This window comes from Mytilus galloprovincialis, chromosome 4 (genome assembly GCF_965363235.1).
Source record: "Mytilus galloprovincialis chromosome 4, xbMytGall1.hap1.1, whole genome shotgun sequence".
NCBI lineage: Eukaryota > Metazoa > Mollusca > Bivalvia > Mytilida > Mytilidae > Mytilus > Mytilus galloprovincialis.
Genome location: NC_134841.1, coordinates 2,785,041 through 2,802,660, shown reverse-complemented (window position 1 = coordinate 2,802,660; position 17,620 = coordinate 2,785,041). Strand labels below are relative to the sequence as shown.

General features: G+C 32.6%; 1 protein-coding gene across 1 annotated transcript; it reads right to left on the bottom strand.

Moving 5' to 3' along the window:
- Nucleotides 1–3,189: 3,189 nt before the first annotated feature.
- On the bottom strand, nt 3,190–17,618 carry LOC143071124 (U3 small nucleolar ribonucleoprotein MPP10-like). Its single transcript, XM_076245247.1, has 11 exons — nt 17,470–17,618; nt 13,521–14,250; nt 13,146–13,231; nt 12,116–12,311; nt 11,503–11,644; nt 9,823–9,890; nt 9,237–9,374; nt 8,229–8,339; nt 5,610–5,717; nt 4,666–4,896; nt 3,190–3,356 (listed from the first exon to the last, which is right to left on the bottom strand). Exons 1-11 carry the CDS (start codon nt 17,541–17,543, stop codon nt 3,198–3,200), a joined length of 2,043 nt encoding a protein of 680 aa, XP_076101362.1. The 5' UTR covers nt 17,544–17,618; the 3' UTR covers nt 3,190–3,197.
- Nucleotides 17,619–17,620: the final 2 nt, after the last annotated feature.

Sequence of the window (17,620 nt, the reverse complement as noted above, 5' to 3'; positions counted from 1 at the left end):
TAATTTCAGTGAGCTCAAATGGCTGCAAATACGTATACACAGTCAATTGTTTGAAATATTTTTCCCCTTTATACTGATTTTTTTTTCGGAGACAGGGACCAATGCCCAAATAACATGTAACACATATTACAATTTTTTTTCACCAGCATTATTAAGATTAATCTGTTTACACTGGATCAACTGTGTAGTGTGAAGCTGCATATTATTTTAATATGCTTTGAAAATTTGTAACCTTGCACAAGATTTACTCCTAATTTTTTTAGTGGAATCGTTGCAAGATTTATAAAAATATTTGTTTATGCCCCACCTAAGATAGTAGAGGGGCATTATGTTTTCTGATCTGTGCATCCGTCTGTTCGTTCGTTCGTCTGTCTTGCTGCAGGTTAAAGTTTTTGGTCAAGGTAGTTTTTGATGAAGTTGCAGTCCAATCAACTTGAAACCTAGTACACATGTTCCTTATGATATGATCTTTCTCATTTTAAAGCCAAAATAGACTTTTGACCCCAATCTCACGGTCCACTGAACATAAAAAATGGAAGTGCCAGTTTCAGGTTAAAGTTTTTGGTCAAGGTAGTTTTTGATGAAGTTGAAGTCCAATCAACTTGAAACATTGAACACATGTTCCCTATGGTATGATCTTTATAATTTTAATGCCAAATTAGATTTTTTATCCAATTTCACGGTCCATTGAACATGGAAAATGATAGTGCAAGTGGGGCATCCGTGTACTTTGGACATTCTTGTTTCATTATATGTCTGGCTGAATGCTCACCCTAAAAATATTTGGTTTTCCTGTATTATTTTTATCAGCAACAGGTTCCAAAAGGGATATCAATGCATGTGGGCTGTAGTTATGTATGCCATTCCAGGCAGTCTTTTTATACAGTCACATAATCAAAATCCTCTTTCCACTGACAGAGCTACTGATTTCCTTTTTGAAATCAGAAGGAAACATTGGTCAATATTGGCACAAATACCATGCGACATAATTATCTTGGAACCTCTAGCTTTATGTAGTACTACTGTCTTAGACTTTTATTCATAAATTATATACTGGAATCATTATGAACATGTGAACTAGGCTTCCAGTTATTGTGACCTTAACCTCTGGTAAGCTACCCCTAATTAAAGACTTTAACATGATCCAGGACAAATGAACAGAACAACAGATGGAATCATACCAGAAAACATAAGATCTCCTGCTAATGTAGACAGTAAACATGAAGAAAGCAATGTGCAGTACTTGGTGTAGGATCCTTCAGAAGTTATGTATCAACAAACATAAGTTCCAAAACTATTTTTTTTTTAAAACTGTTGAATAGTTGTCTCATTGGCAATCGTACCACATCTTCATATTATTTTTTTTAGAGAAAATATCAGCCTATTCAACACTATGAAATGACATAATTCTACCAGCAAAGTCATATACAGTTGATACATGTACATGTATTTAGGGACTTCTATCCGCCTTTTCTCATCATATCTATATTTGTATGCATTTGGAAACACAGTTTGGTTTCCTGGTTGTAACTACAATCCACTTCCCTTTTCACCACGAATATGACCTACCGAATTAAACTATTTACCAAGTTTGTTATAACATGAGCAACACGACTGGTGCCATATGTGGGGCAGGATCTGCTTACCCTTCCAGAGCATCTGAGATCACCCCCAGTTTTTGGTGGGGTTTCGTGCATTGCTTCTTTAGTTTTCTATGTTGTGTCATGTGTACTATTGTTTGTCCGTTTGTCTTTTTATTTCTAGGCCATGGAGTTTTCAGATTATTTTCAATCTATGAGTTTGACTGTCCTCTGGTATCTTTCACGCCTCTTTTTTGGACTTACATTTAATCATAAATATGTCATTATGATGTATACAATGGTTGAAATCATTGCAACAGATTGTACAAACAATTGTAGTGTCAACCGTGTTACAGCTCATTTTGCTTAAATGAGAATAGCTTTTTGTGTCATACTGATATGTTTTCTTCTTGAGTATGGTTAAAAGATCATTATGGAACATAGCTCATTCACTGTTTCAGAACCTTATGCATCTTGGGTAATATTTGCTAAAGCAAATATCTTTGCATCGGAACTAAACACATTTATTCTAAAAACAGTTGTTGGCATGACACGGGTTATGTTCTTCTCATATATGTTATGATGGTATGATACTAAACCCCTAACGGGAAGGATTGTGCCTGATGTTCATATGATGAAATCATAATCTTTCAGTCAGTTCAGTTGAAGTCTGGAGCCGGCATGTCAGTTAACTGCTAGTAGTCTGTTGTTATTTATGTATTATTGTCATTTTGTTTATTTTCTTTGGTTACATCTTCTGACATCAGACTCGGATTTCTCTTGAACTGAATTTTAATGTGCGTATTGTTATGCGTTTACTTTACTACATTGGTTAGAGGTATAGGGGGAGGGTTGAGATCTCACAAACATGTTTAACCCCGCCGCATTTTTGCGCCTGTCCCAAGTCAGGAGCCTCTGGCCTTTGTTAGTCTTGTATTATTTTAATTTTAGTTTCTTGTGTACAATTTGGAAATTAGTATGGCGTTCATTATCACTGGACTAGTATATATTTGTTTAGGGGCCAGCTGAAGGACGCCTCCGGGTGAGGGAATTTCTCGCTACATTGAAGACCTGTTGGTGACCCTCTGCTGTTGTTTTTTATTTGGGCGGGTTGTTGTCTCTTTGACACATTCCCCATTTCCATTCTCAATTTTATTTACAACAAGAATGTGTCCCCAGTACATGGATGCCCCACTCGTACTATCATTTTCTATGTTCAGTGGACCGTGAAACTGGGGTAAAATCTCCAATCTAGCATTAAAATTAGAAAGATCATATCATAGAGAACATGTGTACTAAGTTTCAAGTTAATTGGACTTCAACTTCTTCAAAAACTACCTTGACCAAAAACTTTAACCTGAAGTGGGACAGAAGGACGAACAAACTGACGCACAGACCAGAAAACATAATGGCCCTCTACTATCGTAGGTGGGGCATAAAAACATTATGATTGGTTGATAACATTCTAAACAAACAATATTCAACAAATGACATAACTCTATTTTCATATTGTTGAATGAACATTGAAATTACCCACAATGCATTAGATTTTGATACAGCTAATTACCCATTTTTTTACTATCAAATAAGAAAAAGAGACACCCTGATATAAAATGTCTACAATTTTAATTTTTTAGATGCTATAGTGCCAGAATTTTCATTCCTTCTCTTTTCTGCCTTTTTAGATTTAATCTGTGTAGTAACTTCCTCCTGTAGTTGGGTAAAGAAAGACTTGGATGAGGTCAGTGATGACTTCTTTTTACCTTTATCATGGTTCTGAAAGAAGAATTAATAACATTTTAATTTTTTTCAGTTTTTAATTAGTTTGGTATATTTACGATACAAAATGACATTATTTGTCATACAATTAATTTGAGGTTAAGGATAAATTGTAATCTTTTTTAGTCAACAATAATAATGCTGTTAGTTTTTTGAGTTTGAACTGTTTTACATTTGTGATCTCAGGGCCTTCTATAGCTAACTATACAGTATGGGCTTTGCTCATTGTTGAAGGATGTATATTGACCTATAGCTAACTATACAGTATGGGATTTGCTCATTGTTGAAGGATGTATAGTGACCTATAGCTGACTATACAGTATGGGCTTTGCTCATTGTTGAAGGATGTATAGTGACCTATAGATGACTATAGTTGTCTTATTGGCAATCATACAGCATCTTCTTTTTATATTGTTAAAAAAGAAACTAAAATCCATCATGAAACATATCAAGAGGAACATTTTTGAATGATGTTAATCATGCTAATAGACTTCGACTCCTGATTTTAACTAATAAATGGCAATAATTTATTTTGAATTTATTGAACCATAAAATTAATTTTTGACTCTTCACATTTTACATTATCCGGGGAATAAATAATTGCCATTCATTATAAATAAATTTCTATCAATAATAAGGCTCAAAGAACTTTTTATATTATTTCTATTAACAATAACAGTACACACATGTTGGCTTATGAATACACAACGTCAGAGTGGGTGTGTCGCCATAAAAATTGACAACATTGAAATTAAAGTAATACTTTTAACCAATCAAAAGACAGTACTGAGTAACTACACTAAATTTATTTAATTCTTAATAAAAATAAAAACCTTTTTTCATATATTTTTATCCTTTCAATTAAAGGATTATCACTTTCATTCACAAATGCAATTTTGTTTTTTCATTCTTTAAGGCATACGATACATTTACAGGGAAGGTAATGACGTTGTTAACATTAAAAAGTTATTTACACGACATCAAACAGTGACATAATGGGAAAAGATGTATTTTTCAACTGTTTTTTTATGATTTAAACTGATTTAATATATTTTAAATTAGGGCTATTCCAGAAAAAAAATGTATGGGGTGGTTGGAAGGCAGTTTTTATCAGCACCCACCACCCAGACAATTGTAATTGAGAATTATAGTGCATTATAGTGTGAAAAGTTGCTCTGATACCCATCACCCATGTATTATCAATATAATGTGCCTTCCAACCCCCCCCCCCCCCCCCCCTACATTTTTTTCTGGAATAGCCCTTAAAGGAATTATCTGAAAATTAATATAACAAACATTAACTTACCTTAATCATAGTAACACCTTTCCCAGATTTGCTTTGTTTTTCCAATTCTTTCTGAGCTTTTTCTTTGCTATATTTATTTCCAAGACCTGGATTTAGTTTCTCTATCAGTTTTTCCCTTTGATTTCTCTCTTTTCGTTTCTTTTTTTTCATGTTTTTCTTTGTCCTTCTTTCTCTCTTTTTGTCTGTATCTGATTTTTCTGTTGTAGCTTTCAATTCTCCCTTCATCTTTTCCTTAAATTATTATGCAAATATAATTATACTTTAAAAATCCTTTAATTTCATTGCGCCCATTAATCTATGTAGCTAGAATTTGGTAAACATATTGATCAAAGGTAACCATAGTTATTATACTAGACTTCTCAATTCAACATGTACGTTGGTCAAAAGAGGTTGTAAACAGAAAGAGAACCATTTTTTCAATATTGTTTGGTAAAACTGTATAAGGGGTTATTTTGGTAAGTGTAAAATTTCCCTATTTCATTGAAGAGGGTATGCAAAATATTTTGGTGTTAATTATTTTGGTGGATTCAAAATTTTTCTACAATACCATAGCAATTGCACTTCTAAATAAATGAAAATTTACACCCTGGGTAAAAAACAACTATAAGTTATTTGATTGAATCCTTTTTGTTGTCACACAGATAATCTTCTATTAACAATATATATATATATGAGATGTGACGGATAGAAATCGACCTTATGCAAGTTCACCTATACATGTACATGTAGAGGACTTTCATTGATTTTAGAAAATTCCAACACGATATTAAAGATGAATTTGGTCTGATTTGTAGGGTTCTTATAGCAACATCAATTTTCAAATACTAATCAATTTTGCATAGATATTTTTTTAATCCGAGAATGGTTTACAGATTTGTTGATAAGGATGATTTCTATCAGATGCAGCTTATCTGTAAATGTTATCTCATGTAGGAGTTATCTACCTTGATTTCCTCTGGAGCTAATATAACATTCTCGCTGACACTAACTGGAGCGACCTCTTCCATAGAAATGGTCGGCATATTGGATACTATCTTTATTTCAGGTGCTGCCTACAATAACATTGGAAAGAATAGTAGAATGAGGTTATAAATAAATTTATCATGGATATCAGGAGAAAAAAATTATATTTGCGCCAGACGCACATTTCGTCTACAAAAAGACTCATCAGTGACGCTCGAATCAAAAAAGTTAAAAAGGTCAAATAAGTACGAGATGAAGAGCATTGTGGACCAAAAATTGCTTTATTCTGCTATCAGAATTTTCATTATGCCTCATATTACTAACTGTTAAAATCTCTAGTTTATAAGCTTGTTAGTATAAATTTGGTTCAATATTTGCAATTGACAACAACAATAAATTTCATCAAACTGTTTTAAATTTTTTTAAATCTTTTACCAAATAAAGGTAAAGAAACTACTTAGGTCTTACAAAATGAAAATATATTTTCTTGTAGGATCATCCATGCTAGTGTTCTCCCCAGGATTTTTGGATAGCGCTGTGGTAATCGCGTAATTTTCGACAATGCTCAGTAACTTTATCGTGGCGCACGGTTTGTTTGTAATTGTTTGTAATTGTTTTGTTATATATTTTTCTTATATTATGCTGTTGATGTTTCCTCTTGTTATGATGTCCTCATCATGCTCATGGAAGTTACAGTGTACCCCTTAATGAGGCTTTGTTTGTAAATGTTATTGTCTGGATAAAGAAGAAGAGTATTTTTAATTTTAATTTTAGTTTCTTGTGTACAATTTGGAAATTAGTATGGCGTTCATTATCACTGGACTAGTATATATTTGTTTAGGGGCCAGCTGAAGGACGCCTCCGGGTGCGGGTATTTCTCGCTACATTGAAGACCTGTTGGTGACCCTCTGCTGTTGTTTTTTATTTGGTCGGGTTGTTGTCTCTTTGACACATTCCCCATTTCCATTCTCAATTTTATTTTTTTCTCCATTGTAAATTCATATATTAAATCCTCATACTATCTATGTATAAAACAGGAGGAGAAGTCTTTTTCCATGATGGGTCTACACCAGACATGCCTGTGTGAAGATTTCTTAGCACTAGCAGGTAATGTTGCAGAACATGTAAGGACCAACAATAAAGTCATTGTCAGCTTCTGTTTCAGTGTTTGGTTTTGTAACCAACTGTAGCAGTGTACTGTTAACCTTACGACGTTTGACAGGAATTAACATTTTTTTGCAATAAGATTTTTTATTTTTATGACCTTTTTTTATAATATTTAAATGGCCTCATCCAAGCTGAACACCGAGACAGTAAAATTTCTCAAGTCGTATCAGCTTGGGTTTGTTTTCTAATCATATGCTATCAAATTGCTATCAAATGGTAGAATTTCTGACTAAACAATTATAAGTTCGAATAGGGGATAATGAATACTTAAAAGACTTGCGCATTTTCGGGGTTCGTATGGATAGTAAACCCGGCAAATAATTTGTAACAGACTCCTGTGTTTGATCGTTTTTAATATCGTTTGTTCAAAGTTCGTAAAACAAGTTTGTGAGTGACGTCGGGAAATGCGGTCAATTCATTTCATCTCATTTCATTCATATATGCCTCTATATATTCTTTAAATTAAAAAAATAGATGTCAATGTTGAAATCTTTGTTTATTTTGATCTTTCAAAAAACGCCATTTTGTAAAATTTATTAGACTGGTTCTGGGGAGTTACTTTAATACAACGGAAATAATTCTTTCAAAAATCGTAAACCAGTCGATCACGTGATCCGAAGTGAAAAATAAGCGGGAAATTTGAAAAAAATAGCGACGCGTTTGCGTGGGATAGCGCTGCGGTCAGTGCAATAGGACAGCGGGGAATTGGAATAGCGCTGTGCTAAAACAGCCTGGGGAGAACACTGCATGTGACTATACCTAATAACATTTTTGACTTGATTTTAAGATTACAAAAGAATGAATTTCAATGAAACGCATTTAGTTAATTTTTACAAATAATATGTATTACATTAATACCAAAGTTTAAAAGGAAATCACAATTGATACAAATACTTATTTTCTAAACAAGTTATCAAATGACAGCAACTTAGGATTTTGAACTTAAACTAGACAACAGTTTCGTGTATAATTTTTACAAAAATAAATGATTTAGAGACTTACCTAAGGAGTCTTATCACTGCTATGTAAAAAGACATTATAATTTGATGCATACATTTGAGATAACCATGATAACAAGTCAGAATTTATAAAAGTTGTCCATTTGAACAACTATGATAATTTCCCTCTTATGCATAAAGTATAATGTAAGATAAATGTCAAGTTCCAGACTAGATCAAGCCTCATTATCTACTACTGTGGATGCATTATTATTCGTTAGATACCAATTTTTTAGGGTTTTGTGGGTTACCGTTGAACCATGAATTTAACATGAACCATGAATTCAAATGTTGAACGAATAACTATTTTTTTAGAGGGTTTGCATGGAAAGACTGACAAAACCATGTAATCAAATATCCATGAAAAAGTAAGATTCCTTAATCCATGAAAATTGATACCACAGAAAATAAATGAATCCTCAGTATTATACATACAGGTTTAGGTGTGTAGTGGAAGTTTGACAAGGCATCCAGTTTGATAAATAAAGACTGCATCATCTTTTTTATTTCCTCATGATCCTTGTCTGTTTTTTCTTCTTCTTCTTTCTATTATATAACATTAAGCAGATGAAAAGATTAATCATTTATTTTTTGTTCATAAAAAATGTCTTGTTTCTTATGACATTAAACAATTGCTTACACCGAAAAATCAGATTATTTTGTTTATTTTGTATTATAATGCTAATCCTTTGTACATGTGTAAAAAATTATTTTATCTTGCTTCTGAATGAAATTCAACTAATCACACCAAAAATCATAAATGTTTGAAGACATGGAATGTTCCTCCTCTTGTCCACATTCAAAATGTTCTTCCTCTTGTCTACATTCAAAATGTTCTTCATTGTTTTGTTAATTCATACTGTTAAAACTCAGTAGTTTAATCATTTTCAGTTTTGATTTACCAAGTTAAGTTACAAGTAGTGGTTTTTAACTTGTCTTGTTTGCTTCTGCTCCCATCAGTTTAAAACTATTCTGTTTAATACAGATTTGATGAATTGTTCTCTTTGCTACCACTTTGTTGAGGTTATAATCTAGTACTTGATGACCAAAAAGACCATTTAGCATTCTGTTTGTGGCATTGTGTAAAGTTTGTATCTAAAATTTCTGGTTTCAATTTGATGTTTGTCGTTTTAATTCTTTATGACATTTAATTAATTAATTGTTCCATCTGATTAAAATACAGAACCTATGTCAAATCTTTGCCTACAAAGATCTGAAAACACTTCATTTTACTTTCTATTCTGATCAATATTGCATCAGCCAATAAAATTTCAGCTTTCAAACTTTCAAGGTGTGAACTGTATTACTATGACAAAACCAGAGGATCCCAAAAGTTCTTTCAAACAGAAAGTAGAAAGGATGTTTTCTGGATCCTTGTAAGCCTACTGGACACAGGAACTGTTTTTCAATGATTGTTTTCATTATTGTTGTTTGCCTTATTACCTGTTGTTGCTTTAGATATTCCTGTTCATAAATCTCTCCCAGACTTTGTTTACTTTTTTCTTGGTCCAATGTTATCCTTTTCTTGTATTCAAATGGATTCTCTTTAGGTTTTATTTTCCTTTCAACATCATCCCATGCCTATATCATATTCATAAAAAAAGTAAGTTATTTGTAAAGGATAATAATATGCATAGTACAAATAGTTGATAACTTATTTATTTAGAAAAGAATAAACCTTCCTTGTATTTCTGCCAGAATCCTTAATCAAAAATAAGAAAAATTATAGATCAGAATTAAAATTAAAATAATGAAGTGCTCAAAACAAGCGTATCCCTTTGTTGGTTATCCTGAAAACAAGCACAACCCTTTGTTGGTTATCCTGAAAAAAATCTTTTGAGATGAACAACAAAATATATCTTTTCTGAATTCATGGTTTCATTTGTCATGTTTATACATGTCTCTCTAAAACATTCATTAAAATGACATATATTTGCCCATGAATGATAAAAATACAGTAATTCTGATATCTTGATTCTCCGATATAGCTGGTCTAAATACTTTTTAAAACATAGAATTATAATCTAACCTTGTCCTTTATTCTCCTTTTTATCAAACTTTCCAATGTTTCTGTAATTTCTTCTGTGATTACTTTAGCTGAAATTAAAACACATATAAATGAATAGATTTAATGACTATTGCTTGCTAAGTGATCTGTGTCTTTCTAACAGGACACATACAGTTATTTACCATCAGATAGGTTCTTGATGTTTGGATGCCAATGGAGAGTGATGTTTTGGGACGAGGGTCACACAGGTACCAATCTGTTATTGCAAGAGTTCTTTTATGTGAAGGGAATGTTGTAACTGTCCATCTCAAAGTATTGGATTTAACATCCCCTTTCTGACGAAAAGTGAATGCTAACTATATATAATGCGTCTTACTGTCCAAGTTACCTCATTTCAATGCCACAGTCAACTTTTTAGGGAAATTTCAGGAGATTCACTCATCATGCTGATAACACTACTTTTCAATTGTATCAGATATACATGTACTGTGTAAAATATGTAGAAAGCATTAACATTTGGTGCACACACATCAAAGTCTTTAATTTTTGAAAGATCTTAAATAAATGGGGAATGTATGTGTCCATTGGACACAGAGGATGCACCTGCTTGCATGTAACATTATAAAGGAACTCAATAACTGTAAAAGTGATGCTACCGTCCCAAATTTGTACTTGATCTGAGTTTTGGTAATAAACATTGTGTATAGGTTTCATAACATTAGGTTTAGGCAACCTAAAGTAAGAGGACAGAACGAAAAATTCAGCAATTCCATTTATTAAGGGGCGTAACTTTTGAACAGTAAAAGTGACACCACCAAAATTCAAGCTTGATTCATGTTTTGTGGTAATTAGTATTGTGTATAAGTTTCATGACATCTGGTTGAGTCAAACTAAAATTAAAGAACAGAAGAAAAAAAATCAGCAATTTTTCCTTTTATAAAGGGGCATAACTTTAGAACGGTAAAAATGGCACCACCAAAATTCAAATTTGATTCATATTTTGTGGTAATAGGCATTGTGTATAAGTTTTATAACATTTCATTGAGGCAAACTAAAGTTAGAGAACAGAAACCAATTTTGTACGTACAGATAGACAAGACTAAAACTTATTATTTCTTATGCAGCAAAAATACTGCAATCTGATTGGTTGACTACCCCGGTGTAAATAACACCCCACCCTTGTTCAACCGGTTATAAATAAAATTTTGGCAAAATTTAAAAAAAAATGAAATTTTGCCCAAATTTTTTGAAAAATAAAATTTAAAAAAAAAAAATAAGAAGAAAATTTAAAAACTTATAAATTTTTTGTTGTTTTTTGTTTTTTAAACTCAAAAGAACACAACCATTTTCTTAATTTATGCTGGAAATTTTTCATTACCACTTTTACAATTTTACATCCTGGTTTCAAAATGAGTAAAGGAATTGTTCATAAGAAATAAATTTGTTATCTTGGTGTAATCAGGAGTGTACGGAATTTTACACCGTTGTTGAAAATTCATACACCCATTCGGCTGCGTCTCAGGGTGTATGAATTTTCAACAACGGTGTAAAATTCTGTACACCCCTGATTACTAATAATGCCCCCTCTGGCACAGCAGGGGCATAAAAAGCAAAGAATAATTTATCTATTACCATATTAAAATATTTAGACAATTCACTTTTGTTTCTAAGATTCCTTATTAAATGTCAGAGACAACTTACGTATTTTTGCTATATGATCAAACATCAAGTGTTCCTCTAACAGACTGTTTTCTGGTCGTGCAGTACCAGTAGTCTCCCCTTTCAGCTGCCATGTTTTATCTCCTAAACTGGCTTCCTCCATCTTCTTTATCTTTTCCTTCAGCTGGAAGAACATTGTTATTAAATAACATTTTTCACTTCAACAAATACATAACACAAAGATATGGGAAAAATGGAAATATTGCTTACACCAACTCTGAGTGGTTTATCAGTCAAAAGCAAAAGTACTGTCCTCTAACATGTCTAAATCAAAGGAATCATACGAAATGCATTGAATCAACAAATAAAAAATTCTCATTAGCAACCCTAGCAGCAGAACTTATGAACAATGGCTCCTTTTTCTTGATTCTGAATATCAATATTTAACACAGGTCTACAATTTAATCTAAAAGTAGTAATTGTCCTATAACATGTATAATCTGATAATATTTATCTTTTCCTAGGTTCCTGATATTAGTCAAAATGGTATGGTTTTTCTACTTCCAGTGTAAGGAGAAAGAATACTAATTGTTCTCAATCCATGAAAATTGGTATGAATCCCCAGTATAACATTTTTTCTATAAATAATACCGACCTTTTCTTGTCGTTTCTCGTAAGATGATTTATCTTGTGGTTTGGCTCTACCTAACACATCATTGACATCCTCCCCTTCACTATCACTGTCAAACAATCCAAATTTATGTGTCGTCTGCTCACCATCCTCATCACTGTTTTCATCACTTTCTTCTTCTTCTTCATCTCCCTCATCATTTTCATCGTCTGGATTTTTGCTATAACAGAAAGTATACTAAGTTAGTAGGAACCTTACAATGGCACAATACATGTTATATTTTTATTAGAAACTAAGCTTGATTGAATCATATATAAGTCATCATCTATGTAACGCTAAATAGAGAAATAATTTTTATTAGATAAACATACAAACATGATAAAGGTATGAAAGGTGTATTCAAATCAGTCAACAAATCCATTTGTCTTCTTATAAATTAGAAGGGGAAACAATATTTATCTAAATTTCTTAATTCTATCCTTGGAGCCGTTTGACCTTCCTACAAAAAAATAAAACCAAATGTCAACCTGCAATTATTCTGTTTTGTATATTTGGCATGGTAACTACAAATAGACCAAGGTTTCTTCTTTCTCTAGTTATTCCCTACATGTATATCAATCTCCTTCAAAGGTCAAAAGCAGGCAATTTAAACATGTTCAAACCATTTTGTATGCAAGTTTTGTAAAGAATAAATATCTGCAAACTTTTCTTGTAGTCTAGTTGTAAATATTCTGATAAATCCATCTGTCTATCCTTCAAGTACCCTACCTTTTAATGTTCTTGACTCTCTATCCTTCAAGTACCCCTACCTTTTAATGTTCTTGACTCTCTATCCTTAAGTACCCCTACCTTTTAATGTTCTTGACTCTCTATCCTTCAAGTACCCCTACCTTTTGATGTTCTTGACTCTCTATCCTTCAAGTACCCCTACCTTTTGATGTTCTTGACTCTCTATCCTTCAAGTACCCCTACCTTTTAATGTTCTTGACTCTCTATCCTTCAAGTACCCCTACCTTTTAATGTTCTTGACTCTCTATCCTTCAAGTACCCCTACCTTTTAATGTTCTGGAATTTGACCTTTTTCTCTGATTTTACACCATCTGGTGGATCAAAAAAGTCCTTGTATTTAACTTCTTCCTCCTGAAAAATGTAATAATAGAAATACCTTAGCAAATGTAAAATGTCATTTGGGTCTTTATTGTGTTGTAGGGTTGATGTGTCATTCTCTAGATCTCCATTTATTGTCGTTCAACTTAATCATAACTACATATCTGCAGTATTTTAAAAAAATATAGAGCTCAAGTCTATAATAAACAATAAGTAATGTTGAATTATAACAAGGGTTTGAGCCTATAGTTTTAAAGGTTATATCTCACCTGATTGAATTATAACAAGGGTTTGAGTCTATAGTTTTAAGTTTATATCTCACCTGATCATCTGAAGATAGATTGGCAAACATGTCAATGTCTTCATCTTCTGATGAATTGTCCTCGTCCTTATCATCTCCCTTTTCCTCTCTTTTCTGTCGTCTAATTTCCTTTGCATCTTCTTGTTCCAGGAACTCCTCCATTTCTGCCAACTTGAAAAATTGATCATCGACAATACTCCCTTTACCAGATTTTTTACCAAAACTTTTCTTTTTCTTCTTTTTATCGCTATCAGAGTCTGTGTCAATATGTGTATCTTTTTCATCAACACTTTCATCATCTTCATCATTTTGAAGAGGGTTAATGGCATCAAAATCAAAATCCTCATCTGATTCATCGCCCTCATCTACTTCATCGTCAGAATCTTCTAATCTGGATTTTATTTTACCGATTTCTTCATCTGTATCATCAGCCTCATCTTCATCAACATCATTCACTAAACTTTTGTCTTTTTTTTTAGTCTTTTCATTTTCTTTTCTGACTTCATTATCTTTTGTCAGAAAGTTGACTGACTGTGTCCCTGTCAAAAGTCCAGCTACACTACCTAACAGATTGTCAACTAAGGAACTATTCTGTAACTCAAGCTCTTGCCAAATCTGTTCATTGTCAAAATGTTTGATAATCAATTCTGGTAAAGCTAAGTCTTGTAAACGATTATTTTCACAATTCTTACAAAAATCATAGATAAGTTTTGTTGAAGTCTTAAATCTGTCATGACTCTTATTATTGCAACTGAAAAAAAAATGTACAATTTAAATGTGTAAACTAGTTTGTGCATGCTTTCATCAAATATGGAAAGCGAAATCAATATATTGTAAATATATAACAAGGGTAAAAGAGATTAACAAGAACATACATGTAGGATAACGTAGAAACTGTGATTGTAGACTCCTTGAGTGTACACATCTATTGATCATGCACAGTCACCTGATGCACTGTCCCTTTCTACTTATCTGTATAATTAGGAAGTGACTACAAGACCAGTCAACATTTTATTGAAACTCAAATAGGTACATGTAGTCAGAGATTGCTCTGACGTTCAATGGCTGTTTTACCAGACAAGCCCAGCATGTCTGGCAAAACAGCTGTTGGACGTCAGTGTTCTCCCCAGGATTTTTTTAAGGCGCAAAATTCAAGGGCACATAACTCTTTTTTTTAGAGTGAACTTTTGTGATCTGAAGCAATCAGTCATTAATCCATGACATGCAATATGAATTATAATGCAGAGTATTTAATAATGAATTACAAGAATATATATATATATATGAAATAAATTGATTGAGTTATTTATAAGTCAAAATACAAATATTCATCTCTGTACTCTCTGCTACTTCTAGGGATAATGTTTCAAGATAGTGTTATTTTGTTGGACAGTCTGTTCCTCAATTTTGTCTTTATCCTCTTTAGTGTTGAAAACCCCCTCTCACAATAACTTTTGCTTATACCCCCTTTAACATTTGTAAGCCATGAAAACTCAGTCAGCCACTTGTCATTGAAACCAGAAACATGGTGCTTGCTGTTATCACTTGCTAAAACTTTAGCTAGGTTGAGATTAGGAGAAGCAATGACATCTGCTTATACTGACAGTGAAGAGGAAGGTGTATTCCCCTTTTCATTAGAAGTCATTGGGCTAAAAAAAAAAACAACTTCTACTTCCATCATCTGCCTTTTGCTAGAAGTCACCCTTTTGTTATTTGCAGAGAACATGTTCATTCAGAATTAATAAAATCGAATTTGATCATATTTGGTATACAACTTTTTAAAACAAAAACATGTTAATGAACAGCTGACAAGTTTCCGTAGTTTTACATTACGCTTCCGTGTGTATTATTGTTAAAACCTATCTCTGGCAGGTAGATATAAACTGAGATATAAACGAAACTTTGCAAGTTTTTTAAAGTTAAGACCATTGAAATTATCAACTAGTGACATAATATAGAAGCTGCAGCAATTCCGCACCCGTGTTGATTGTCACATATTTCCCGACGAACGGAATTTTACGATCGATGTTCAATGATCATTTTATTTCTAAAAACACGACAGTTTGAGACAATTTACCTTGCAAGTAACATTTTTTCACTTTATATTAAAATAAATCACTTCTCTTTATCTTCAATCAAAGTTTATTTTTATTTTTTTCAATTACAAATACTCTCATTCATAATTTTCATCGTAAATATCTTTAGCAATGTGTATTCAAATTTATCACGTGTATTCATCACGTTCATTGGTCGTGTTAAAATAGATTCTTCTTCTCGACCAATGAAAAAATTCGTTATTTAAATGGTCAAGTGATCACACACACAATGCGTAAATACAATGTATTTGTGATCTATTTCTTCAATTTCTGCACTGAAGTTTTTATTTTCTTCTACAAATATCTATCTTCTTGATGATCATGTACGCTTTTACATGATAACATAGTCCGATAAGGCTGAGATAAGCGTGGCTCAGGTAAAACTAATTATCAGTTATTGCGTAACACTGACCGACCTCTCAGCAGTGATCAGCAACTTGACAATTTTAACAAACATTTATAATGAAAATGTGAAAATTAACACGCTGCGGGATCAAGTATTAAGGGACAGCGGACAATTAAGACGCTGCGGGATCTTCGAAAATATTATGAAGGCGCTGCGGTACCGCAGCATCATATAGGCCTGGGGAGAAGACTGCGTCAGAGCAATATAAATTATCAAATACGACTCTAAAAAAAATTTTATCAGACCTAACAGATTTGAATTGGTTACTGAATATCATGAATATAGGACCTGACATGATAGCCATTTCACTTGGACCTCACAATTTTTGGTTTTCGGCAGTTTCGGGTCCGACGATTTTATACAGCTTTGAAAATAGATATCTGATAATATTTTTATTGGGTTGAGTTTAAAAAACTGTACGTTGATCAAATAATGTCAATAAACATTCCCCTGTTAGTTTAAACAATATTCATTCAGATAAGTCAACATTAAACGATATTGTACAATGAAATAATAGTAAGGATTCAGAAACAAGCAAGTTGCTTTTACAAATCTGTCTGCTCTTTGGTCAGGTTGTTGCCTCTTTGACACATTCCCCATTTACATTCTCAATTTTATGATGTAGTCAATCCTTAAAGTCATAATATAGCATTTATTTATAATTTTAAATACACATAATGGTTGTCAGATTGGTGTTTTTAAAAGGCAATTTCAACAAAATCATGACTTGTGCTATTTCTTCAATCTTGGTGGTTGGTTTTTTAATATCAGTGGAGGTAGACGCCCAGAGAGAAGGACTAACCTGCCGTACATTAGGGAAAACTGACAATTAAATAGTCAATAAAGATTTGAGTCAAGTGCACCTGCCACTGAAAGGATTTTATCTCACAAAGTCAAGAGTTGACACATTGACAGGCAAAAAATGGATTCTAGTCAAATCGGCAGCTGAAATAGTCAAACAGGCTGCTAGTCAAATAGGCACCTGGTTAAATCGTAACTGATGAAGTCATTTTGACACCCATGGTAAATGTGCTGAATATACATGTATATATATGTATTTTTCCACATTTTCAATAGTGTATTCAAGGTATTACTATTTGTTTCATATGCTTTTTTTAAGCAGTTGAGTACTTTGCAAGATTGTGGATTTAATGCTGTTAAAAGTTTAACTTGGGAAATTTCTCAAGATTAAACAACAGCTTGGGTAATTGACATCAGAGTAGTTTGGACTACTAAATCATGTAGTCCAAATAATTATGACGTCTTGAAAGGCTATTATATTTTTTTTTCTTTGACGTAAGACGTCAAAGAAAAAAAAATATGATAGCCTTTCAAGACGTCATAATAATTTATTTGGACTACTAAATCATGGTGTTTTCATTTTCATTTCGTCCTCTTTCACAGGTCGCACATGCCCCATGTTAATTTAACAGAATAATTTAAATATTGAAGAACCCGAGAATATTACCTTAAAAAGTCCTCGGGTTTTGAAGTCAATGATGAAAACTCTTTCAATGCAGTGGTCAAACTTCTGTGATCCATGCTGCCTTTGCATTCGGAACTCGATACTTCCGAATGTACACAAATTATCTCCCCTTTTGCGAAAAAACCGAGGTCAA